The 25,386-nt window shown below is 37.8% G+C and overlaps 2 protein-coding genes and 1 non-coding gene across 4 annotated transcripts; 2 read left to right on the forward strand and 1 right to left on the reverse strand.

Moving 5' to 3' along the window:
- Positions 1-1,730: 1,730 nt before the first annotated feature.
- Positions 1,731-4,417, forward strand: LOC103436255 (thaumatin-like protein 1). The gene is made up of 3 exons (XM_008374677.4): positions 1,731-2,538; positions 2,678-3,347; positions 3,824-4,417. Exons 1-3 carry the CDS (start codon positions 2,466-2,468, stop codon positions 4,143-4,145), a joined length of 1,065 nt encoding a protein of 354 aa, XP_008372899.1. The 5' UTR covers positions 1,731-2,465; the 3' UTR covers positions 4,146-4,417.
- Positions 4,418-11,541: 7,124 nt separating this feature from the next.
- On the reverse strand, positions 11,542-15,343 carry LOC103436256 (endo-1,4-beta-xylanase 1). 2 transcript variants are annotated; one of them, XM_008374678.4, is made up of 8 exons: positions 15,172-15,343; positions 15,024-15,058; positions 14,809-14,947; positions 14,095-14,267; positions 13,888-13,989; positions 13,639-13,785; positions 12,372-13,010; positions 11,542-12,043 (listed from the first exon to the last, which is right to left on the reverse strand). In XM_008374678.4, the coding sequence occupies exons 1-8, from the start codon at positions 15,251-15,253 to the stop codon at positions 11,708-11,710; spliced, it is 1,653 nt and encodes a 550-aa protein (XP_008372900.3). In that variant the 5' UTR covers positions 15,254-15,343; the 3' UTR covers positions 11,542-11,707. The 2 variants fall into 2 exon arrangements, with proteins under 2 accessions (XP_008372900.3, XP_028958026.2); XM_029102193.2 differs by lacking the exons at positions 14,809-14,947; positions 15,024-15,058; positions 15,172-15,343 and having other exon boundaries at positions 13,888-13,951; positions 14,095-14,159.
- TRNAE-CUC (transfer RNA glutamic acid (anticodon CUC)) lies at positions 14,644-14,716 on the forward strand. Its single transcript has one exon. It is a non-coding gene; the product is annotated as a tRNA-Glu (tRNA).
- Positions 15,344-25,386: the final 10,043 nt, after the last annotated feature.

Here is a 25,386-nt window from a genome sequence, read left to right on the forward strand (position 1 = left end):
GGGAAAAGGAATACGACAGAAAATGAGGGAAAAAGAGTTCCAGAGACTAGGGAAGAGAAGGCACGTGGTAGAAGGAGAAGTGAGGTGTAGGCCCCACATACCAGAAATCAATTAAATAATAAAATATCAAAACCTTAATATCTAGAATAGTGGAATGACTATTTTGCTCTTTGACTTCGTAGTTTTGTACAACGTTTATCGTAACTCCAAATCTAATTCCGTTTGCGCCTACACGCTCGTAGCGATGAGTGTAATAAGGATATGCTAAGAGATCGGACATGGCAATGCGGTCAACAAAAGTCAACATTTTTTGCCTCGAAGGACATTTTTATAATTTCACGTTATAAATTTATAAAAACCGTAATATTTGGGGACAGGTCGTTACACCATATTTGTGTACTTCTTTCTAGTTTTATCTTTATAAATTCATTGCATCCAATAGGTAAGATATAATATGATTAAATCCAACGATAAAAAAAATCCAACGGCTAAAGTAATTCAAAAGAATTTTCTTTCAAGTGTTTCATATTCTCATAGTGTTCCACGAGATTCATGGTGTCAGTTTAGTGAACCTTCAATTTTATCAAAATGTAAATATTTTTAGGTTAAAATGTCCATAAAATTAAATTAGGATAGTCTACATAATTTTTTTTTAAGGTTACTTTAAGAAAAAAAAATAATCCTAAGTTCATTCTTTAATAATCTCGGGCTAAAAATTTAGCCCTGAAGGTTGGAGCAAAAAAAAGTGTTTCTGGATTAAAACCTAAATTTTCTGAGTTAAAATTTTTAGGTTTTAATCCAAGAGTTGGAGAGGGTCTTAGCGGTGTTATTCCATCCCCACCACATCCCGTGTTCGGATTTGCATGCTCCGATCACACATTGGATATCAGATCCACTTTCTTCCCTCACCTCCCTTCCCGTAATTAACATGTCGGATTCCCATCGAGGCCAAGTATTCCGAGGCCTCCACCACAATATGGGTATTTTACATACCCCTTAGCCTCACTTTCTATACATAAGGTACTCTGTTTGGATATATTTGTAGGGGTTCGTGAAAGAGAATTGGATTCATTATCTACTTTCTCGGTTTGGAGTTTGGTTTCCTCTGAGGATGGCGGCGGCAATTTGGTTTATGCTGGATGAGATTAGGTTTTTTTTGTTGTTTGTTTTTGCCTCTTTCAAGTCTAAGTTTGTGTGGATCTCTCGTTATATTTTGGGTTGCAGCGCTCTTTTTGCTTGGACATGTTAAATAATTAATTTCCAAACTTTAAACTTCGTAACTAGTTTAATTAAAATCTAAATTCAAATAAATTAATATAAATTCCCGAAAAATAATATAAATTCTCAATAACACAAATACGTAGATTATAATAGTGAAATCCAGGAACGGAATTTCACAAAAAATTTAGCCCAAAAGGTTGGAGCAGAAAAAAGTGTTTTTGGATTAAAACCTAAATTTTCTGAGTTAAAATTTTTAGGTTTTAATCCAAGAGTTGGAGATGGTCTTAGCGGTGTTATTCCATCCCCACTGGATCCCGTGTTCGGATTTGCATGCTCCAATCACACATTGGAAATCAAATCCACTTTCCTCCCTCACCTCCCTTCCCACAACTGACATGTCGGATTCTCATCGAGGCCAAGTATTCCGGGGCGTCCACCACAATATGGGTATTTTACATAACCCCTTAGCCTCACTTTCTATATATAAGGTACTATGTTTGGATATATTTGCAGGGGTTCGTGAAGGAGACTTGAATTCGTTATCCACTTTCTCGGTTTGGAGTTTGGTTTCCTCGGAGGATGGCGGCGGTAATTTGGTTTATGCTGGATGAGATTAGGTTTTTTTTGTTGTTTGTTTTTGCCGCTTTCAAGTCTAAATTTGTGTGGATCTCTCATTATATTTTGGGTTGTAGCTCTCTTTTTGCTTGAACATGTTACTTTATTTGTTGTTATTTAGATAGATCTTTTTGGACCTTGTACTAATTTTTATGGAAGTAATCCTGTTTGAAAAAAAGAAAAAGAAAAAAAAAATGTACTCTATTTTCTTTCCCTAAATAATCAGTATAATATTGTTCGTCATAATCTTGAGGAAAAGAAAAAAGGAAACATAAAGGGTCAGACCGTGAGAGAGACTGCATAGCTAGTTAGCTACTGTTTTATAGTTGATTTGTGTCCCTCATGCTCAGTCCCCCATAATAACATTGTCGTTTTAGCTGTCATATTGAACCCCATTCGCCATCCCCTCGCAAGCGCTCCCTTCCTTCCTCCAATCACTCGCTCTCTCTCTCTCTCTCTCTCTCTCTCTCTCTCCCCCCTCCCTAAACCCCTGCATTGTCCTCACTCCCAAAGCCTCCCACATCACCGCCATCCTCCCTCACAGGCCGCCGCTGCTCATTCCCACTCTCCACCTCCTCCCTGTTTTAGAAAGAGGTCCCAACTCAGAAAAAAATCATAAGTCACTCCACATGGATCGCTTCTTTACATCTTCACCTTCATTCACTTTCAGCCTTCTTCTCTTACTTGCCATGGCTTCCACAGGTAAAGCTCCAAACTTCCACTCTCTCAGCTTCTCTGCTTTCATGGGTTTTCCGTAGTTTCATCCGGGTCTCTGTCAAAACTCACATTTTCACTAACAAGTTCACAACTTTCTCTCTCTCCTATGTATTTTGTGTTTCAGGTGTTTTAGCGACGACATTCACATTCGTCAACAGATGCGACTACACAGTATGGCCCGGGATTCTCGCAAATGCGAACAGTCCTACGCTCGACTCTACCGGATTCGAGCTCCCCCAACAAACAGCCCGCACATTCCAAGCCCCGACCGGCTGGTCAGGTCGTTTCTGGGCCCGAACAGGCTGCAGTTTTGACGGATCCGGTTCCGGGTCCTGCACCACCGGCGATTGTGGCTCCGGCCAGGTGGAATGCAATGGAGCCGGAGCCGCCCCGCCTGCGACGCTAGCCGAGTTCACTCTTGGTACCGGCGGTCAGGACTTCTACGACGTCAGCCTAGTAGACGGGTACAACTTGCCCGTTTTCGTCGAAGGGACTGGCGGGTCGGGTCAGTGCGCTTCGACCGGGTGCTCCACGGATCTGAACAGGATGTGTCCGACCGAGTTGAGGGTTGGCGATGGCGACGCGTGTAAGAGCGCGTGCGAGGCGTTTGGAACTCCCGAATACTGTTGCAGCGGCGCGTATGCTACACCCAACACTTGTAGCCCGTCGGTTTACTCGCAGATGTTTAAGGCGGCGTGCCCCAAGTCATATAGCTACGCCTACGACGATGCTACGAGTACGTTTACGTGCACCGGTGCTGATTATACGGTGACGTTTTGCCCCTCTTCTCCAAGGTAAAAAGATTAAAGCTATATGCTTTTGCTTTATTGCTTCACAAACTTTTGTTGAACGTATTTCATCATTCAAGGATTTACATTTAAATTTTTATGAGCTGAATTCAAATACGAGACCTTATAAATTTTGACATGTTATAAAATCCCAACAAGCTAAAGATTATTCCTTGAAAAATTAAAATATAAATATGATCTAATATTATCTCTTTTTGTGATTTTCATTTTGTTGTGGGTGGTTTAATGGCTAATTGCCAATGCCATGTTGCCAAATATTCTCTTTTTAATGTTTGATTAAGTTTTGGAGTATTTTATTTATAATATTTGGGTTTTTATTTAATTAATTTAGGTTGGTAAGATTGCTCTTGCATGTGATTATGTATTATTTTCATCACTTTGGACTGTCACTTTGTAGGGTTTCTGATTAATTAGCTGGTTTTATATGGTTTCTTCTAACATTTGATCATGTGGGTATGCAGTCAGAAATCTTCTAGAGATTCAACAACACCAATGACAGCAACACCATCACAAGGGGCTGCTACCGCCGGGTCGGATCCCGGGTTTACTTATTCGAATTCCGGTGCCGGCTTAGGCGGTGCAGTGTCTGGTTCTGGTACGGGTGCGGGTACGGGTACTGGGGCAGGTTCCGGCACGGGGGCTGGTGAAGCAATGCTGGCAGATGGGTCATGGTTAGCCGGTTTGGCCATGGGAGACTCACCTAGGGCAGTACCTCTCCCCACTCTACACTCACTCACTGCCTCAGCAGCTTTATTTATCCTCTTGTCCTATCTCTACCTGTAGCCCTTGACTTTCATGCACCATGGGACGAGTGTCGAACATTTGATCCATGTGAATAGCACGTGACCATAAATGTAAGACAATGGGAAGTTTTCCTCCGACTCTATGATTCCTTGGCTTGTTGGTCCTCAATGTAAATTCTTCACGAGGTTTTGAGTGTTTAAGTGGTCACCGGAGTTTTGCCTTTGGTAAGAAACGCTGTCAGATTCATCAAGATTGTAAAATCCATCAACGTTCCCTCCAAATATCATTGTGTAACATACACATCAGAAAAAGTTGTTCATTTTCCTTCTCTTTTACCCTTTTTTTCCGCAGTGAGCACATATGTCAAACAAGAATGCTAAAGTGTCAGTCTCTCAAAAGCAGTTCGATCTATGCCATGATATATCGATCATTCAAAGATCTTAAAAATATCCCTCCATTCAGCAGCACCTTAGGGGATGACATAGCCTATAAAAAAAAGTTAAGGGCGAGGTTCTAACGAGGAACTGGTTGGATTCCTAGGTACCCATAGACAAGGAAGGGCGTAGTAAGCGACAAAATGCTTTAGGGAGTTGAAAATAAGCGTAGATCCGGAGATTCCCGAATAGGTTAACATTTCGAATCAAATTAATTATGCAATGCTACGTGAAAAAATTAAAATATTAGCATCATGTATTTAGTCTGGAATGTCACACTGGTGTTCCGAGGTGTAGTTCAAGACCTTCATGTAGTAGTAAGTGCCCTTTTTCTTTCCCGCTTAAACCTTGACTGAACTCTGAAGGTTCTGCCGCTATGTACTTATTAAAGCAACAAATGAGGATTGAAAACCGTTCTTTTGGTCTTCGACTGCCTTTTTGTTTTTGCGTTTTGTTTCTGCTTTGATTTTGTATCAAAAGAAAGAGAATTTGTGTGTGGCTTGTGAAGGTTTCTCTTGAAAAGGAAGTGTATAATCGAATGCGTGAGTAAAACTGTAGGCTGCTTTCCGTTTGAGAGGCACCACTTTGCGGGCATTTCAAGTTTATGTTTAATCTCTCTCTATTTTTTTTTTCTTTTTCCTACGACTTGTGAGAGTTCAAGCCTTCAAGGTTCATATTTTTGGGACAAGACGTGTTGAAGTAAATTTTGAATACGTGCAATTACAAGATCAGAAAATATGTCGTGTTCATGGGAGTTATACTGAGTTTAGAACTCGTGTTTTGGCTCACTCATTCCTACTCAATATCGAGCAAAACTTATGTATGACAAATTTTCATACCACGTTGCGTTCATACAATGAGTGTTATAAACATGAGGTGGTACGAAACCCTATAAGTTATTTCCATGTTATTAATTTGTTTGGTGAGATAGTGCATTGGGGTTGAAGTCGTAGGTCGGATTTTCAAAGGGCAATAACCTAATCGTCAGTGGGTTTTGGGGACCCAAGAACAAATGCAAAACAAATCTTTACAACTAAAATAAAGAGGGATTTGGAGCAAAAGTGATAGATTTGTGCAAATGACATCATTAGCTACCTTCTAATGTTTGATGTAATCATAGACCATCAACTTTTCTTCCGAAAATTTGCATAAAAGGAACATGATGTTGACATTGTTGAGATGAGAATATAGGCTCTTTTTGGCCCACCTTTGAAAATTTTCATAACCACTTTTTGGACCAATCTTAGCAAAATTGCTTAGTGATTATTTAAACTGGCGTAAGCGGACAACTTAATTAGTCCTAATCGAAGTTTTTTCGTCATTTCTTCTGATACAAGTGATATCAAGCAGAGAAAACCAAAGATGACAATATAAATGATTTTAACCACTTGAGTTACAAACTATTTATGTGCTAACGGAAGTTACTCAAGGTGGCGTGTGTTGATCTACAGCCTATCAGATTTCAATGAACATGGGGACTTATAATGCTATAGATTTCAATGAACATGGGGACTCATAATGCTATAGTATTAAGCAGTTTCTCCATTAAGTAAAGGGATGTGCTATATACATACCTCATTTTACTTCTCACACACCCTTTGTTAATTTCTGTTCGTTGATCTTCTTCAATTCATCCGATCCGACGGTCGAAAATTAGAGAGGTGTATGAGAAATAAAAAAGGATGTGTAGATATCACACACCTTGAGTAAAATGTGGGTCCTTCCCTTCCCACCAGAATCATATCCTCAATTTATTGCATTCTAATGATCCCTCTTGGTGCCTGGACAAGTTTTTCTCAAACAATAATGACCCTTCAATTATATCCTAACCATTGTTTGTGTAGGATGCACTAACATTATTATATTATTATTTTTTGTTTGAGTGCATAATTACAAGTTCAAACTATAATTTTGGGCCAATGTAGTTCGGGCGAAGTTCTAATTTGATGCATGTAGTTTTAACATTCGCATTTTTTATGAATTTTTCAGCAAAATATACATGTTTTGGTCACATATGAGGTGTTTTCATACTTACAAAAAGTTTGTATTATCCGTCACATTTGTCACTCGTGTGCTACTTTTGTCGACAAACTGACTTAACTTCAGAAAGCAGATTCGCCAATTTGGCCTAATTGCAATTGTTACACAAGTATCAAAAGGTTAGTCTGCTGGGAATCATGGCATCTTAGAAAAGTAGTAAAGAAGTTGGTGTGGAGTAAATGTGAGATACAAGCTACACAGGGGGACAATTTCTGCAGATTAAAGCAACAGCACCAGACGAATCTAAGATGGGCAACTACGGATTCTGAATTCTTCACAGCCTCAGGAGTTAATGTTCTTCTACTTAGTTAGAATTATTGGGTAAGCTGTGGGTCTGGTAAACGGGTCGTGTCTGTCATGTTTGTGTTATTTTCGTATAACACCTGTTATCTTAACGGGTCGTGTCGTGTCACACCTGTTATCTTAACGGGTCCTTAACAGGTCGGGTCACTTTACCCAACGGGGTAAAGTGACCCGACCCGTTAAGAAAAATATATTTTTTTCTTAAATTTACACATACCACACATTACCACATAAATATTACTTCAAAACATTAAAACATATTTGCCATTTAAGTACTACATCTACACTCGAAAATAAGAGCCTAATAAAATACAAGTTTGACGGTTGGATCGTTAAAATTAGTTTCATAGAATTCGTATCCCATCAAAACGATAGATTTACTAACACTTAAAATTTATTTATATTTTCATTAAGTATAACATAAGATTTTGTGGTATCCACTTATGTAAATATTTTAAATTGACGATCAAATTTATTCATTGTATTCGTATAGGGTCAAGGAGTGTAGTTGTAAAAAATCATCAAAATCGGAGTTAAAATAACCGTTAAATCGTGATTTTTTGTTTTATAACTGTCGAAAATTTTGTCTCATTTCTTGATCTCTGAATGTTTGTTTTTTGTGATTTTTGGCGTATGCGATCTCGAAGCATATAGAAACAAGTTTGACGGTTGGATCGTTAAAATTAGTTTCATAGAATTTGTATCCCATCAAAACGATAGATTCACTAACACTTAGAGTTTATTTATATTTTCATTAAGTATAACATAAGATTTTGTGGTATCCACTTGTGTAAATATTTTAAATTGACGATCAAATTCATTCATTGTATTCGTATAGGGTCAAGGAGTGTAGTTGTAAAAAATCATCAAAATCAGAGTTAAAATAACCGTTAAATCGTGATATTTTGTTTTATAACCGTTGAAAAGTTGTCTCATTACTTGATCTCTGAATGTTTGTTTTTTTGTGATTTTTGGCGTATGCGATCTCAAAGCATATACAAACAAGTTTGACGGTTAGATCGTTAAAATTAGTTTCATAGAATTCATATCCCATCAAAACAATAGATTCACTAACACTTAGTTTATTTATACTTTCATTAAGTATACCATAAGATTTTGTGGTATCCACTTGTGTAAATATTTTAAATTGATGATCAAATTCATTCATTACATTTGTATAGGGTCAAGGAGTGTAGTTGTAAAAAATCATCAAAATCGAAGTTAAAATAACCGTTAAATCGTGATTTTTTGTTTTATAACCGTCGAAAAGTTTTGTCTCATTTCTCGATCTCTGAATGTTTGTTTTTTGTGATTTTTGGTGTATGCGATCTCGAAGCATATACAAACAAGTTTGATGGTTGGATTGTTAAAATTAGTTTCATAGAATTTGTATCCCATCAAAACGATAGATTCACTAACACTTAGAGTTTATTTATACTTTCATTAAGTATAACATAATATTTTGTGGTATCCACTTGTGTAAATATTTTAAATTGACGATCAAATTCATTCATTGTATTTTTATAGGGTCAAGGAGTGTAGTTGTAAAAAATCATCAAAATCGGAGTTAAATAACTATTAAATCGTGATTTTTTGTTTTATAACCGTCGAAAAGTTTTGTCTCATTTCTTTATCTCTGAATGTTTGTTTTTTGTGATTTTTGGCGTATGCGATCTCGAAGCATATACAAACAAGTTTGATGGTTGGATCGTTAAAATTAGTTTCATAGAATTCGTATCTCATCAAAACGATAGATTCACTAACAATTAGAGTTTATTTATACTTTCATTAAGTATAACATAAGATTTTGTGGTATCCACTTGTGTAAATATTTTAAATTGATGATCAAATTCATTCATTGTATTCGTATAGGGTCAAGGAGTGTAGTTGTAAAAAATCATCAAAATCGGAGTTAAAATAACCGTTAAATGGTGATATTTTGTTTTATAACCGTCGAAAAGTTTTGTCTCATTACTTGATCTCTGAATGTTTATTTTTTGTGATTTTTGGCGTATGCGATCTCGAAGCATATACAAACAAGTTTGACGGTTGGATCGTTGAAATTAGTTTCATAGAATTTGTATCTCATAAAAACGATAGATTCACTAACATTTGGAGTTTATTTATACTTTCATTAAGTATAATATAAGATTTAGTGTAAATATTTTAAATTGAAAATCGAATTCATTCATTGTATTCATATAGGGTCAACGAGTGTAGCTGTAAAAAATCATCAAAATCGGAGTTAAAATAACCGTTAAATCGTGATTTTTTATTTTATAACCGTCATAAAGTTTTGTACCGTTACTTGATCTCTGAATGTTTGTTTTTTGCGATTTTTTGCTGATGCAATCTCTAAGCATATACAAACAAGTTTAACGGTTGGATCGTTGAAATTAGTTTCTTGTATCCCATCAAGTACAATGGTGTATATATATATATATATATATATATATATATATATATATATATATTATGTAGATTTAAATCTATTTATTTTGTATGTATAATTATTATAGTTTTTAGGGGTATAAATTTAATTTAAAACTTAATATATATATATATGTATATAATTATTATAGTTAATATTTTGGGGGTATAATTATTATAGTATATATAATTATTATAATTATTTAAAGTTAATATTTTGGGGGTATAATTATTATAGTATATATAATTATTATAGTTAATTTAATATATATATATATAATTATTATAGTTTTAAACTTTGTAGGGTTATAAAATTGTGAAATTAATATATATAATTATTATAGTATTTTTTAGGGTTATAAAATTATTAAATTAATATTCTGCTTATCGTGTATCGTGTTACCCACATGTATACCCGAATCAACCCGTTATCTTAACAGGTGCTTATCGGGTTACCCGATAACACCCGATTCGTTATCGCGTCGACTCAAACACCTGTTAATTTCGTGTCGTGTCGTGTCGGGTTATTGGATCGTGTCAGGAATTGCCAGGCCTAGTAAGCTGTCATTTGATCTCGTGAGTTATTATTCCAGTTAAAATTGATCATTTGGACTATTTTTTAGGAAAATTAATGGAAATGACAAAAATGTGTTGCAAGTGAATAGTATCAGGATTGACTTTTTAGAGTAAGAATGTGATTTTTCGTTAAAATGAACAGTACCGAGAGCTTTTCTTTAAAGTTTCCCTATTTTTTTGGTACATTAACTCCCTGAATTATTTTAAATTAGTCAATTAACCCCTCACCGTCAAATTCGATGAAATTCAATCTATTTTACTGTCAAATACTAGCACATAATTAACTCTTGAGGGTAAAACCGTGCCAGTATTTGACGGCAAAGTAGATGAAATTTCATCGACTTTGACAGTGAGGAGTTAATTTTCTTATTTCAAATAGTATAGGAGGTTAAGTTATCAAAAAGTAGTTCGGAAGGTCAATTTTAACTGGAGTAGTATTCAAGGAGTCAATCTGTAGTTTACTTAATAATTCTAACCGTGTAGAAGAACATTAACGCCTGAGGTTCTAAAGAATTTAGAATCCTTAATTGCCCTTCGAGAAATGCTAAGGAGACTCTCTAAAGTGAGAGTCTCCACCATCTCATGTTTTTGATATAATGTTTTATAATATTGGCATGGGAATTGTGCAAAAAAGATGAGGTGGCGGAGAGTTCATAAAGAATCTGACTTTTGAGAGAATCTTCTTAGCATTTCTCTTGCCCATCTTAAATTCTTTTGGTGTTGCTTTAATATGCAGAATATTGTCCCCCCTATGTAGTCTACATCTCACATTTAGGATGACAAATTTAACTTGAGTAAAAGTTCAGAGGGTCATATGGTAGGTTATCTAAAACCATTTGTATACAAAATTATATATTTTCCTTATTAAATTGTGGATTTTCTACTTTTTTGCTGAAACTAAATCTCTATATAGTTAGGAGATACGGGCGTAGCCAAGTTCATCATAAAATAATGTTGTCCGCTTTGCACCTAAGTTTGAATCATATATAACACAAAACTTCTCCGTCGATTCCTTCTAGTCAAGCCTTTCGGTCTGTCATTATACCTTTTCTTATGTATTTCCACACCCCTAAGAGACCCCAAAAATGGACAGCTTCCTTTTCTTAGGAACACATACAAGATTTGTCACTACAAATGGTAACTCCACCATTAACTACTTCATTTCTGAATTTCCTAGTAATAGAAATACATGTCCTAGCGAGACAGAATTTATAACCCATTTTATCATCAGGTCGAGGTAGAGACCAAATGTCATGAGCGACCGATCTGGTAGAACAATTCAAAAGATAAAGAAGTATCGTTAATTTTTTAGTACCCTTTTTTAGCTTCTAGAATCTATTTCTTAGTTCAAGATCCCTCTTACTAATTGGAATTAAAGAATTATGTTGGTACCACACATATTGGGCCTCAGACTTTGGCACATTGGGTCTTATTACCTAGCCTATAATTATGTAAAAGGAGAAGCCCCTTATTCTATAAAAGGGGACTCCTCCCCCTTCACAAATCGGACTCGGTGAACCTAACAGAGGGCAATACCCTCACAAACTCTCCCAAACTCTCTCTTTCTCTGGGGGACTCCCCCTCACCCTTATAACCCATACATACAATTAGAGAGAAATACAAACAATATCAATGTGGACGTAGCCCAAATATTGGGGTGAACCATGATACATCTTGTGTTTTTTACTTTCTTGCAGATTCACAGTCAGAATTACGTTGTTCCAAGACCTCCCGGTTTTGTGCATCAACAAATTAGTAAGCTAAAAAACCTATTTTCTTAGGATTACAAGGTTCATTCGAATATGATATCCAATTGTATCACAATTGAATGCTAACATGTCTGGTTTCTTCACCTTGGCACAGTGAGAATGTTGAGCTTGAAGTCCTATTGCCATACTTGATACTTACTCTATATTCACCCAAGAAACCATAGAAGCTGTATGATCCATGCTCATCTGTCTGGCCCTCTACCTCCCCAGTTTGCCATTCTTTCAAGAGTTTGTCCACCACATCACCAGCAGGTAGGTTTTGAAGGTTATCGTCTGTTAGGCACATTTGGTAGCACCCATTAGGATGCAATGCAGTCCAAAGCATTATCCCATTCACCAATGGATGTGAGAAGCCTTCTCGTAAAACTTGTTCTAGATAAATTGCCTATACACAACAACAGAAAATATAGTAGGTTAGTCCGGGAGTAGAAAATAATTTTACATGAGATTGTTTCTGTCGAGCCAAATGCTTCGCTTAAAACCCGAACATTAAACTTGAACACATGTCATTTTGTAACTAGGCAAGTGGTTGGAACAACTCCACGTAGTTTTTCGTGCCCTTTATGTAGAGAAAAACTTGAGTAGGAACACCCAACCTCGTCATATGTATGACACTCTCACAAAAGCATGGGACGTTGATCGCTTCTGGTGTGAGAGCTATCCTAATCAGGCAGTCCTACCGTAGTTTCTGTTCCTATGTGTAACTTATTTACCTGTGTTTCTTTGTCTAGAGTGCTGCTGATATCAACCTCTGTGAGCCAAATGGGAAGGCCTAATGTGGCCAACTTGTCAAGGTTTGCTCTCATTAGAGGGAGGTTTGGTACTGTAAAATGACCCTCTAGTCCAATCCCATCCATCAATGCTCCACCATGCCTAAGCTCCCTCAACCTTGAAATGTAGGAATCAACGGTCGAATTTACATCGCTGCAAGTCTCCAGCACATTAAAATCATTCATGAAAAGGGTTGCCAAAGGGTCAGATTTGTGTGCCGTCTCGAAGAAATGCAATGTGGCATTGGGGCCAAGCTTCTGCTCATAGAAATCAAAGTGAAGCATTTCATTGCTGACGTCCCAATGGACGAACTCTTCTCTGTACTTGCTCATTAGGCTTTGGATTCGTGAGTTCACCGCCAAATGCAGCTCGCTGCCGGTGAGGTTTTGAACCCATGGCGGCGTGTATTTGGGATCTTCCCAGAATATGTTGTGACCTCTAGCAATGAGTCGGTTGGCACGCACAAATTGCAGCATTTGATCTGGAACGGTGTAGTTGGTTTTGCCCTGTTCAGGTTCCGTTGCGTACCACTTGAGTTCGTTCTCAAACACCGCGGCATTGAATCGTTTTGCGAACCAATTCTGGATTTTAAATTTTGTTCTTAGCTAGCATTCTCAATGTGATTATGTTGATGCATTGCATAAACAACATAAGACTTGATTTTACGAGAAAAATTTATGTTAGGTTGTTCATGTCACGTGACAATGATGAGTGACATAACAGTCTAGTTAAATGATAGGATCAAAATTTTTATTTCCTGAACACAAAATATCTATTCTTAGCTTAGCATTCTCGTTGTTGTCATGTTGCTTATAAGATTGGTTTTTGCATAAAGGGCAATTCTTTCAAGCGTAAGGCTCAATTGTATGAGAGAAACTTACATCGGTCAATTATTGTCATGTAACAGTGTTGAGTATCAGAACAATTCATTTAAAATTAAGATAACATTGGTTAAATTTGACGATCAAAATTATTTCTTAAGTGCATGTCATCTTTTAACTGAACTGTTCTGCCGCTCAACAATGTCACACGATAGCATAATGATGCAGAACAAAAGTGGTGGCTAGTGATTCCAATTATCCTTTACCATTGTTTTAAGATGAGTTTAATGTGTTTTTGCTTCCGCTAAATTATTTAAATTCCGCTGCCATACTCTGTCCTACATGAAATATCCACGCAAGTTTTTCTGAGTATGGACTGCATCCTAACCTGATAGGGCAGATTGCCTAGAATGGTCTTTGCAATTGCAGATCCAAATGGGAAATCCTTGGAGACTTGCTCTACGTCAATTGCCGCTCCTTGCAGCCTCTTTCCCTGCATATCTGAGACATGAACCGTCACGGCACGCTTCCGTTTCTATTGAAAAACAAAGAAAATATTACACAAAATTAACAACTTTCAGTCTTTCATAGTTAAATTAACCAGAGATCCAAATCAAATGAAAATATATATACTTACGGTGTTGATCATATATTCCTGATATGCATTCCATTGTTGAACACTAAATGGCTGCAAAGAAGAGCTGGCAATTTCTATGTTTACAGCACTGTCATCTGCATTCTATATACAATCGAAACAAAAATATTAAAAATTTACATTAAATTTTGAAACTTTTGGGGGGCAGTAAAAGATAAGTAGTGAGAATTATTGAGAAGGAAAAATTACCTGAAAGAATAAGATGGATAATTGGGATGGCGAGGTTAGGACAAAGCCACCCTTGAGAAATGACCAGCATCCATGCTTAGCCAAAGCAGTTCCTACACAGTTATATATTTCATTTTCTGTCTGTAGTCTTGCCCTTATGAGACCTGAGCCCTCACCCTCTATCTTGACCCAACCTGTTGGATTAAGCCCAGACCATATGAGCCTAATGTCATTAGATATCGTAGATTCAATTCCCGTTTAGTGCAGTGCAGTCACGCGTGTGTGAGGGATTTTGTTTTCCTTATGCAAAGGACTTTAAGCGATCTACAAGTGACCTCAAGCCTTCGACACTGGTTTATGCAAGTTCAAGAATCAGGGTTACCTGAGTTTTATTCCTATAACGCTTATGCTTGCTTTTGTCGGTTTTTTTAGACACAATGGGCTGGGCTGGGCTTTGGTGTTTCTGGGTAATTTTGTTTAGACCTAATGCCTAGTTAAGCTTAGCCCAGCCTGCGCATGGCCCATCTATTATATTAAGAAATAAATTGAACAAGACAAGCATAACAGCAATCCGTTGTAGTCTAGTTGGTCAGGATACTCGGCTCTCACCCGAGAGACCCGGGTTCAAGTCCCGGCAACGGAATCTTTTTTTCTTTCTCCTCCAATTTTTTACCCTAAATTAACGAAAAATGAATAGATAATTAACGAGAAGGGTAAAAAGTTGAGAAACCCAACTGGAGAAACAGTAAATGGTGCCCTGGGTGAGATTGTGCAGTATGAACGATGGTGAATAAACTCCACTACTTGCAGTGGTTCCCAACTGATCAACGATGATTCCGCCGCCGTACAGAGGCTCCTCCGGCTGCAACTTACACTGCCCAAACAAAACAAATGATCCGGGTGATGAAAACACAATTCCCACATATAATTTGTTCGCATTTATCTTTTACCTCAGTGTAAGCAGTAGGATCATACAGTGGGCCGTCTGCAATGTGGAAAAACAGTAAAAAAAAAAAATAGTAACATGTGAAAATTGGACATCTCTGCATTGTTGAAAAACCAGACGAAATGAGAGAGGAAGGGGGAAGAAGAGCGAACCAAATGAAACAACGAAGGAGGAGGAGCCCATGAGGAGAAAGAAGAACAATAGGAAGCTAAATGTGATATTTGTGTCTTCCATTTTTGCTTGGAGGTTGGAGGCTGAGTTGTGTAATGTTCTACTACTGCAAATCTGAAACGGATTTTATAAAGGATACTGCTTCGCTCCTTTTTGAGTTAGTGTCATTTATGTTTCTTCCAAGTCACATTTTGATACGCATATACAAAAATAACTCACTAAACACACGTAAAGAAAAACATATGCAAACCCGCCCAATATATTACTCTTTTTGTTAGACCAACTCCAATGGTGGGCTAAAAGCCAAATTACCCCTCAAAATTTCCCCCCAAACCCACTCCAACCCAAGAGGAAAATTTGGGCTAAATGCTAAATGCTAACCTAAGGCTAGAGTCCCTCCGCAATTTAGCCCAGAAATCAGAATTTAAATTTTTCAATATTTATCGGAATTTAAATTTTTTTAGATTAAAATGTTCATAAAATTAATTTACGATAGTCTACATATTTTTTTGAAAATTTAATTTAACAAAAAAAAAAGCCTAAGTTTATTCTTTAATAATCCCGGGCTAAAATTTTAGGCTAGAACGGTTGGTGCAGAAAAACTGTTTCTAGGCTAAAATATTTGGTTTTTAGCCCAACCATTGGAGATGGTCTTAGAATGGAATATGAAAATTTGAGGTTATGGGTTTAATTTATAAGTAAGAAGAGTTTATATTGGACCACTTCCTTTATTTTTAGGTAAAATATTATCCAAAATAATGGAAGGTTCAAATAAAAGAATGTAGTTAAAAATGAGGAGGTGGAGGTCACAAGGGTTACAGTGCCCGAAGGGACACTGAGGAGTCCGTGGGCTGGTCACATGTTTGTGTGAGAGTGAGAGCTTCATGTGATGGCCATTAGTTCATGGACGCATCAAACATTCCAACCGTGAATTCATTCTTGTTTTTTATGTGGAGAAGAACATGGTCATGATATTTGTTGTTACTCGTAACATCATCACGTAGTGTTAGTGGTGGATTCAATTTTTTTTTTTAAAGGGTAAAGATGTAGTCCGCTTCTCTTGTTGCTAGTTACCATACATCAGTCTCTTTGAAACATTTTGTCAGACATCTTATCTTTGTAGTAGTGACGCTTAAGGAGAATATCAAAATTGTTAGTAAGTTTCATGCGTAGCAATACAGGTAGACAGGGGCAACTAAGTACACTCACTAACTAGATGAATTGGCCTAGTTGAGTCATGATATATCATGTTTTAATGTATTAATGTCACATATAAAATATAAACTCATCACCCAATGCCAATATGAATGAGTAACATAAGTTCATGTTTAGTCTACATAAGTTCATGTTTAAACTACTTAAGAACTTATTGAGGGGATTAGACTTGGCACCCAACCGCGTACGGAAGACTCGTGATATGTTTTTTGGAGTCTTTGTAAGTATTGGATTGGAATTAGCAGTGCGTAGCAACTAGGTTGTATATCATAAAAAGTAAAGCTTTATGTCACTCTTACAATTTAACAGTTAGCTACGTATAATTACAATAATAAGGTAATTGTGTCACAATTAGTGACCTCTTTTTACTAGCAGCTTGGCCTATTTGAAAAATACAAACCAAGGGTGTGGCTAATTATTTGTGCCAATTAAGAATATAATGACTTGTGTGAGAAAATGTACAACAAATCCAAAATTATTACATAGAATGACTTTAATTAGATTAGGAGAGATTCTCTCCCGCAAATAAGTTTTAGTTTTAGTGACATTATTGTTCAATAATTTCTCGTTGAGAGGGGGACTCAAAATCTTAGGGTTCGTTTGGTGGGCTAAATGAACTTGGACAATAGGAATAAAATTGGATTGGTTAGCACCAAAATGTTATATCTATCCTCATAACTATGAAAATTAATTATATTCATAACCGCAAATTAACCATCAGCGATTATCCATAACCATACCCACCGTGTAATGAATTCCCCAACGGTTAATGGTTATATCTATCTTCGTCAATACTAAAATTATATTCGTTCAATTGAGGTATTATAATATGATACATACTAATTTCGTCATTATAATAATAGATACATTGATGATGTTGGCTTATGTTTGATCTCTCCTATAGGAAAGGGATCCTCTTCGGATCCCTTTCATCAAGTCTACCAAGTCAACTCATCTGAACCATTGAAATTTGATCTAACGGCTAAAGTTATTATAACTTTTAAAGGGTCATCTGTTTGTAGTCGTTGGTTCAAATTTCAATGGTCCGGATAAGTGGACTTGGTGAAAGAGATCCGGCCCATAAGCACCTTGGATTCTTATTGGTTTTGATTCAAAACTTTTGAACTTTCTCACAAAATGCAATTTTTCTAATTCTCAAGTTAATGGGTTCGGTAAATATACACACACACATATATATATATATATATATATTATACAATACTATATTATCTTATATATAATATCTATTATTCGGGTTAGTTTCGTGAGCGGATATGGATCAAGGATCTCTATAACCATATCCTAATAATATTTTCAATTTTTTCCCATATCCGAAATATAACCAAATTTTCATTCTTAAATCTGTTTCATTCAAGCGGTTATCCACGATTATCAAATTTAATGGTTTGAATTATCATCCATACTTTTAATATTAATCTATTATTTGGTGAAACACTAGATGAGACTAGACGTTCTCTCACCCCATCCTCTCTCTCCTCCTCCATCTCTCCCAATTTCTGTCCTTACAATCCAACCAAAACAAATAGAAAAAATAAAAAACCCAACAATCATCGCTCAGCCATTAAAATTCCACCATCTCCCAATTTTTGTCTTTCCAATCCAACCAAAACAAATAGAAAAAATAAAAAACCCAACAGCCATCACTCCGCCATTAAAATTCCACCGTCTCCCAATCTGTCTTTCCAATCCAACCAAAACACACAGAAAAAAATAAAAAACCCAACAACCATCAATCCACCATTAAAATTCTACCATCACTCCGCCTTTAAAATTCTACCATAAAAACAAGGGAACTTTAACAAAAAGCACACGGTACTGTTCACTTTAACGAAAAATCACATTTTTACACTAAAAAGTCAATCCTGATACTATTCACTTTACCTTTTATTTTGTCCTTATCATTAAAACTCAAAGTTTTCAAGCCCTTTTCATTAGTTTTCCTTAAAAACAAACCCAAAACCAAAAAACATCACTCCGCCATTATAATTCTGTTTGTACCATACTTCATCAATCCCGAAACTACTGAGCACTAGTCAACGTTATACTGTCCAGGACCCATAAGAGTTTCCCTCTAACCAGGAGGCCAATCACAGCGCGACACGTATCGACATCAAAAGCCAATCATAGCGCGACACGTGTCAACATCAGAAGCCAATCACAACACGACACGTGTCAATGTCAGAATGAAACTAGAAACTCTCTTCTATAAATACAGATAATTCTCTCACAATATTTTCTAATGTCATTTGTACTAAATCATTCACTAGTACTCACTAAAGGAGAGCTTGAACCTATGTACTTGTGTAAACTCTTCACAATTAATGAGAACTCCTCTACTCCATGGACGTAGCCAATCTGGTTGAACCACGTACATCTTGTGTTTGCTTCCCTGTCTCTATCCATTTACATACTTATCCACACTAGTGACCGGAGCAATCTAGCGAATGTCACAAACTTAATACTTTATGTTGTACCAAAGTCCCCACTGATTTTGTGCATCAACATTTGGCGCCGTATGTGGGAATGACACTATTCCCACTCTCTTTAGCTTTGCCAAGCTGGTTTTCACCATTCGTACACTCTCTTTTGACCAGGCATCCCTCTCCAACATGGGGAGCGAAGGAAGCCACATCACACAGAATGACACCTTTCTTGCACCTAGTGCGAAGCAACGAAAGAAGGAAGGAAAAAGTGTTGCTCTTCAAGTTAAAGTCGATAAGCTAGAAGCTCAGAACAACAAGATAGCAATGAAGAATGAGGTCCTCCAGGAGCAGTATGAGGAGCTCTTTGAGACGCTCCACGAAATTAGGCATACTCAAACACGCGAGCTCGTTGCCCCTGTGGATATCAACCATCATCTGGGTACCCCCCAACACGGAAGGTCACTTCCATTTGACATGGGTATCCCTAATGAGGAACGAGCTAATCATCAAAACAATGATCAACATGAGACTTCTCTCAACCAAGATGCTTCGACCCGAAGCAGGAGAAATGGAGGAAGACATCTCCTTGCATAAGGGTTGGAATGATCGAAAACCGTTTATCGTGACTGCCGAGACTTCCTAAAGAACGTCGAGAGAATCCCCTTCACATATGCTCGAAGATCAATGACCCAATGGTTTCTGAAAGACTCGGTCCCCTCCCACGACCCAGGCCTACTGCCAATCTAGGGAAGGAACAACAGGTCCCAGAAGAACATGAAGGTACATGGGACTCTTCCGACAAACTTGCCCTAGAATTTAGTACGGCGAGTCCAAGAAAAAACCACACGCCCTTGCTCAAACTTTCCCACTTCCAAGAGGCAATGGAGACTTACGAAAGAAAATTCCAGTATTACAAGGCTCCACTCAGGACCCTCTTGTCCTACAGCTCCTTGAAGAAGTAAACAAGTTGAAGGCCGAACGTCAGACCAAGATACCTGACTGGAACTAACCCAGGCCTGGCCCTCTCACAGGAGGATCCTCGACACCCCTTCAAGCGAAGACAAAACAAAAGCTTGGTTTACAACTATATACTGGAAGGGAGGACCCAATTGAACACCTTAACCTCTTTGAGTCCACCATGGCATATCAGATGCACACTGATGAAGAGTGATGTCTTCTTTTCCCTTCCACCCTCTCTGGCGGAGCTCTAAACTGGTATTGTTGTCTTCCACCTAAGACAGTAGACTCATTTGAGGAACTGAGGAAACTATTTGTTTATCAACACATCTTCTAGACTGATTGCTTGCATTTTATAGATGACTTGTGCACTATTCGCCAGAAGCCGGACGAGTCACTACGAGAGTATGCCGGTCGCTTCAGCCATGAGTATTTTCGCTGCGCTGAGGCAGATGACAAGACTGCCCTCAAGGCCTTCACGGCAGGCCTACGTGATTGTTTCTTCAAGTACATGATCAATGCCAACACTTGGAAGACTTACTATGAGGTGATGGAACATGCTTACAACCACGCTTCCGCCGAAGCAAGGAAATACCAAGGGAACCCCCATATGGTTAACCCCTATCAACAAGTGGGAAGTGGAAGTCAAGTTCTACCAAGTGAGGAGATCTTGGCCATTCAGACACCCATTGCATCATCTCGTGCCTCATTTAGCTACTCGCTAAGTCACCAAACGTATCTGTCTCTTGGTAAGAGGAATGATTTTTACTCTCAGCAAGCCTATTATAACAAGAGGGATAAAAGTTCGTATCAAGACAACCAGGGGTGAACGTACCGTCGACTATTATGACGATGAGGCCAAGCCTCCCTCTTTCAAAGTGAAGGACTAGGTACTGAAGGAAATGCTATTATAAGAAGGCATACACATTACAAATGTTTTGACTCTCAACCACTTGAGATCTTTTGTCACACAAGTCATTCGACAAATATTTAAAGAAGAGGAAATTCAGACGACTTCTTCTGAGTTTTTTGCGTTCCTAGCACTAGAACACTTGGTCTACGCTGACCTACCCTTATACTCCAACTCAGAGCTTCAACATACATACTTTGACACAAAGTATGTGATACTAAGTGTTACAACTAATATGGTTCACATATCAAAAGCATGGATCCCTTCATGCATAGCAAAACATTCATAAGCATCACTTATATCAATCAACATAAACATCATACATTCCAAGACATGCATACATAAACATTATACATTCCAACACATTCATACATAAACATCATACATTCCAACACATCCAAACATAAGCCAACTGTGCTTCAAAAGGGTTCAACATACTTTGTGTCTTCGACACTTGCTACAAGTGCCTTGACACCTTGCCCTTATTCTCACCAACCAGGTGATAAAATGTGAAGAAGGAACTCATCTTCATGCCACCAACAAGGTGATGAAATGTACAACCCGTATTCTAACATCATTTGGCAACTTGCCACTCATGCCACCAACCAGGTGAAGAAGGAACTCATCTTCATGCCACCAACCAGGTGGTGAAATGTACAACCCGTACTCTAATATCATTTGGCAACTTGCCATTCATGCCACCAACCAGGTGAAGAAGGAACTCATCTTCGTGCCACCAACCAGGTGATGAAATGTACAACTCGTACTCTAATATCTTTTGGCAACTTGCCACTCATGCCACCAACCAGGTGAAGAAGGAACTCATCTTCATACCACCAACCAAGTGATGAAAGCAACTCACCATTCATTCCACCTACCAGAAGACGAGTGGTACAACTTGTACATGTGAACTCCTAGCATTCACAAATAATAAAAAACCCTCAAGCTTAACAACTCAACTAGGGAAGCACTTATGCCTAACAAGAGTTATAGTCACCAACAAAGTCTTATTGCAAGCCAACAACAACTTCAGTGCATGGCATACGAAGATCAAGCTATTCAGCACTTTTGCATCTGCTTCAAACATTTCCTCTCTGTAACAATGCAAACACTACAACTCGTAGAAAGCTTCACACACTCTTGATCAAGACAGTGTGAAGCAAAACCAATTTATGGTGCCAACAAGAGCTTCATCAAAGGAGTTTAACCACAATTCTCAAAAGTTTCATTCACTCTTGATCAAGACAGTGTGAAGCAAAACCAATTTATGGTGATAACAAGAGCTTCATCAATGGAGGGCAACCGCAATTCTCAAAAGCTTCACATACTCTTGATCAAGACCATGTGAAGCAAAACCAATTTATGGTGCCAACAAGAGCTTCATCAATGAAAGGAAACCACAATTCTCAAAAGCTTCACATACTCTTGATCAAGACAATGTGAAGCAAAACCAATTTATGGTGCCAACAAGAGCTTCATCAAAGGAGTTCAACCACAATTCTCAAAAGCTTCACACACTCTTGATCAAGACAGTGTGAAGCAAAACCAATTTATGGTGCTAACAAGAGCTTGATCAATGGAGGGCAACCACAATTCTCAAAAGCTTCACACTCTTGATCAAGACAGTGTGAAGCAAAACCAATTTATGGTGCAAACAAGAGCTTCATCAAAGGAGTTCAACCACAATTCTCAAAAGCTTCACACACTTTTGATCAAGACAGTGTGAAGCAAAACCAATTTATCGTGCCAACAAGAGCTTCATTAATGGAGGGCAACCACAATTCTCAAAAGCTTCAAACACTCTTGATCAAGACAGTGTGAAACAAAACCAATTTATGGTGCCAACAAAAGCTTCATCAATGGAGGGCAACTATAGTTTTCAAACCTTCAAAGCAAATTCAAGACTGTTCGAAGCAAATTCAATTTATATGGTTCATCCAAACCTTCGACTACTACAAGGTGTGACTTGCATCACAATCTTTTGCTCAACAGTGTGGAAGCAAAATTTGTATATGTTGTCTCTCCCACATTTTCAAATTTCTAGTTTCAAAAAAAAAAAGGAAATTCAACAAAGCTTTATCAATGGAGGACAACAAAAAATTCTCAAAAGCTTCATATTATCTTGATCAAGATAGTGTGAAGCCAAATCAATTCGTGGTACCCAACAAAGCTTCACCAACAAAAGCTTCATCAATGGAGGACAACTACAAATTCTCAAAAGCTTCACACTATCTTGATCAAGATAGTGTGAAGCAAAATCAATTCATGGTACCCAACAAAAGCTTCAACTCCAAAGCTTCACCAACAAAAGCTTCATCAATGAAGGATAACTACAAATTCTCAAAAAGCTTCACACTATCAAGATAGTGTGAAGCAAAATCAATTCATGGTACCCAACAAAAGCTTCAACTCTAAAACTTCACCTACAAAGCTTCAACTCCAAAGCTTCAACTACAAAAGCTTCACCCACAATAGTTTCACCCACAAAAGCTTCACCCACAAAAGCTTCATCCACCACAAAAGCTTCATCCACCATAAAAGCTTTACCCACAAAAGCTTCACCCACCACAAAAGCTTCACCTACAAAAGCTTCACCCATAAAAGTTTCACCAACAACAACTTCACCCACAAAAGCTTCCCCCACCATAAAAACTTCACCCATAAAAGTTTCACCAACAACAGCTTCACCCACCAAAGCTTCCCTCACCACAAAAGCTTCACCCATAAAAGCTTCACCAACAATAGCTTCACCAACAAAAGCTTCACCCAGCTTCACCCACCACAAAAGCTTCACCTACAAAGCTTCAACACAAAAAACTTCACCTACAAAAGCTTCACACTATCTTGATCAAGATAGTGTGAAGCAAAATCAATTCATGGTACCCAACAAAGCTTCACCTACAAATCTTCAACACCAAAGTTTCACCTACAAAGCTTTAAAAAAAAATATATATATATATATATATATATACATATATATTTTTGTCGAAAATTCGAAAATTCAAAAATTCAGAAATTCAGAAATTTGAAAATTTGAAAAAAAAAAATCGAAAAAAAAATTGCGTAGGCCTCCTCTTCTTTGGGCCTAACAACTTTCATAACAAATATATATGAAGGAGTTTTGGGCTACCACTTAGAAAGGAAATGCCTCATTCGTCAACTCCCTCAACCGGAGACTTGGGGACTCCTACCATATGCTACTGCACCTTGATACTCGGAAGTCTCACGACCACTCAGTGACTTGGATTTTTCAAGTTTCCAAACGAGAAGTTTTCCTCACTCGGGAATTTAAGGGAGCACTACCTCAACCTACATGCTTCACTCACAAAGCTTCAACATACAAGCTTCAACAAAAGGAAAAATTCAAAGAATTTAGTGAAGAAGGCCTTGGTGTATTTAACATAATACGTTGAAATGAAGCAAAGTTTGTTTATTGATATCTCCGATAAGTTACAAATATGTACATATATATGAATCAAAATAAACAAACAAGAGGGAGCCTTCACAAAGGTTGCTCAGGAGAAGTCTTAGCAGTCGGCAGAGCCCCAGAAAGAGGAAGCACCAGAGGGTGATTATTCGGAGCCTCAGTACTAGGCAGAACCCCAAAAGGAGGAGGCACCGAAGGTTGATCATTTGGAGCTTCATTACGCGGTACAGCCCCAAAAGACGAAGGCAATAAATGCCTTTGGAACAAACCCACAAACCTTTGATGATCAAGTTAAATTTGACCATCATATTCCTGCAGCTGGTCGAGCTTCCTCTTCATGTTTGTAGCATAGCCATGTGCGAGCCTGTGCAACTGTTTATTCTCATGCTTGAACCCTTTGATCTCCTATTTGAGACTTATCACTTCATCCGCCAATGATTCAACTTGGCGGGTTCGAGCAAATAGGCATTGGGCTATATTAGACACAGAACCTGCACACTGAACACTGAGAGCCAGAGAATCCTTAACAGCTAACTCATCAAACCGTTTGGAAAGTAGTCTGTTATCTTTGGGAGTGAGAAGGTTCCTGGCCACCACCGCAGTGGTCATATCGTTCTTCATCACAGAGTCCCTAACGGTAAGAGGACCAGTAGGGGATAAGAAGGATGGGCGCCATATGTTGTGTTGAGAAGGCATGGCTGCTTCTTCACCAAAGTTCAAGTCAAAATGACGGTTGGATGTGCGAGACATTCTCAGAAATGATGAAGAAGAAATGAGGTGCAATAAATCTCTGAAGTAAGGGGAAAATTCCTACAAGCAATAACTCTCTGAATGTACTTCTTGCACACAATTAGTGCCCTTATAAAAGAAAGGGCAACAAGGCCGTTGGTTCAAAAATCGAAGAGGCACCACTCTCCGGATTCTGAAGAGGCACCACTTTCCACACTCAACATCAGCTCCTTGGGTACCACAGATAACTTTGCCAAAGATCTCTGACAAAGGTTAAACACATAAATTTTGAAGGTCCAGCTACCCTACTATTACCCACAAGGGTAAAGGAACAACACCACTACTTGATAACTAGAAAGTCCCAATGTGTGTTAACCTCCATGCTTCGTGGCAAGGCAGACTGGAAAAAATGCCCAACCTTTACTCACATTTGAGAAAACATTGCTAACATGATTACTTGTTCAAAAATCGAAGAGGCACTGCTCTCTGAATCTCGAGAGCCAGACTCCCAACA

The sequence above is a fragment of the Malus domestica genome, chromosome 05 (assembly GCF_042453785.1).
Source record: "Malus domestica chromosome 05, GDT2T_hap1".
NCBI lineage: Eukaryota > Viridiplantae > Streptophyta > Magnoliopsida > Rosales > Rosaceae > Malus > Malus domestica.

Excerpts from the sequence above, each read along its gene's own strand:
- LOC103436256 (XM_008374678.4), bottom strand. The coding sequence starts at position 15,253 with ATGGAAGACACAAATATCACATTTAGCTTCCTATTGTTCTTCTTTCTC. Across the intron at positions 15,059-15,171 it reads CTCCTTCGTTGTTTCATTTG|ACGGCCCACTGTATGATCCT; the intron begins GTTCGCTCTTCT and ends TCCACATTGCAG. Across the intron at positions 14,268-14,808 it reads CACCATTTACTGTTTCTCCA|GTTGGGTCAAGATAGAGGGT; the intron begins GTTGGGTTTCTC and ends TTAATCCAACAG.
- LOC103436255 (XM_008374677.4), top strand. The coding sequence starts at position 2,466 with ATGGATCGCTTCTTTACATCTTCACCTTCATTCACTTTCAGCCTTCTT. Across the intron at positions 2,539-2,677 it reads ACTTGCCATGGCTTCCACAG|GTGTTTTAGCGACGACATTC; the intron begins GTAAAGCTCCAA and ends TTTGTGTTTCAG. Across the intron at positions 3,348-3,823 it reads TTTTGCCCCTCTTCTCCAAG|TCAGAAATCTTCTAGAGATT; the intron begins GTAAAAAGATTA and ends GTGGGTATGCAG.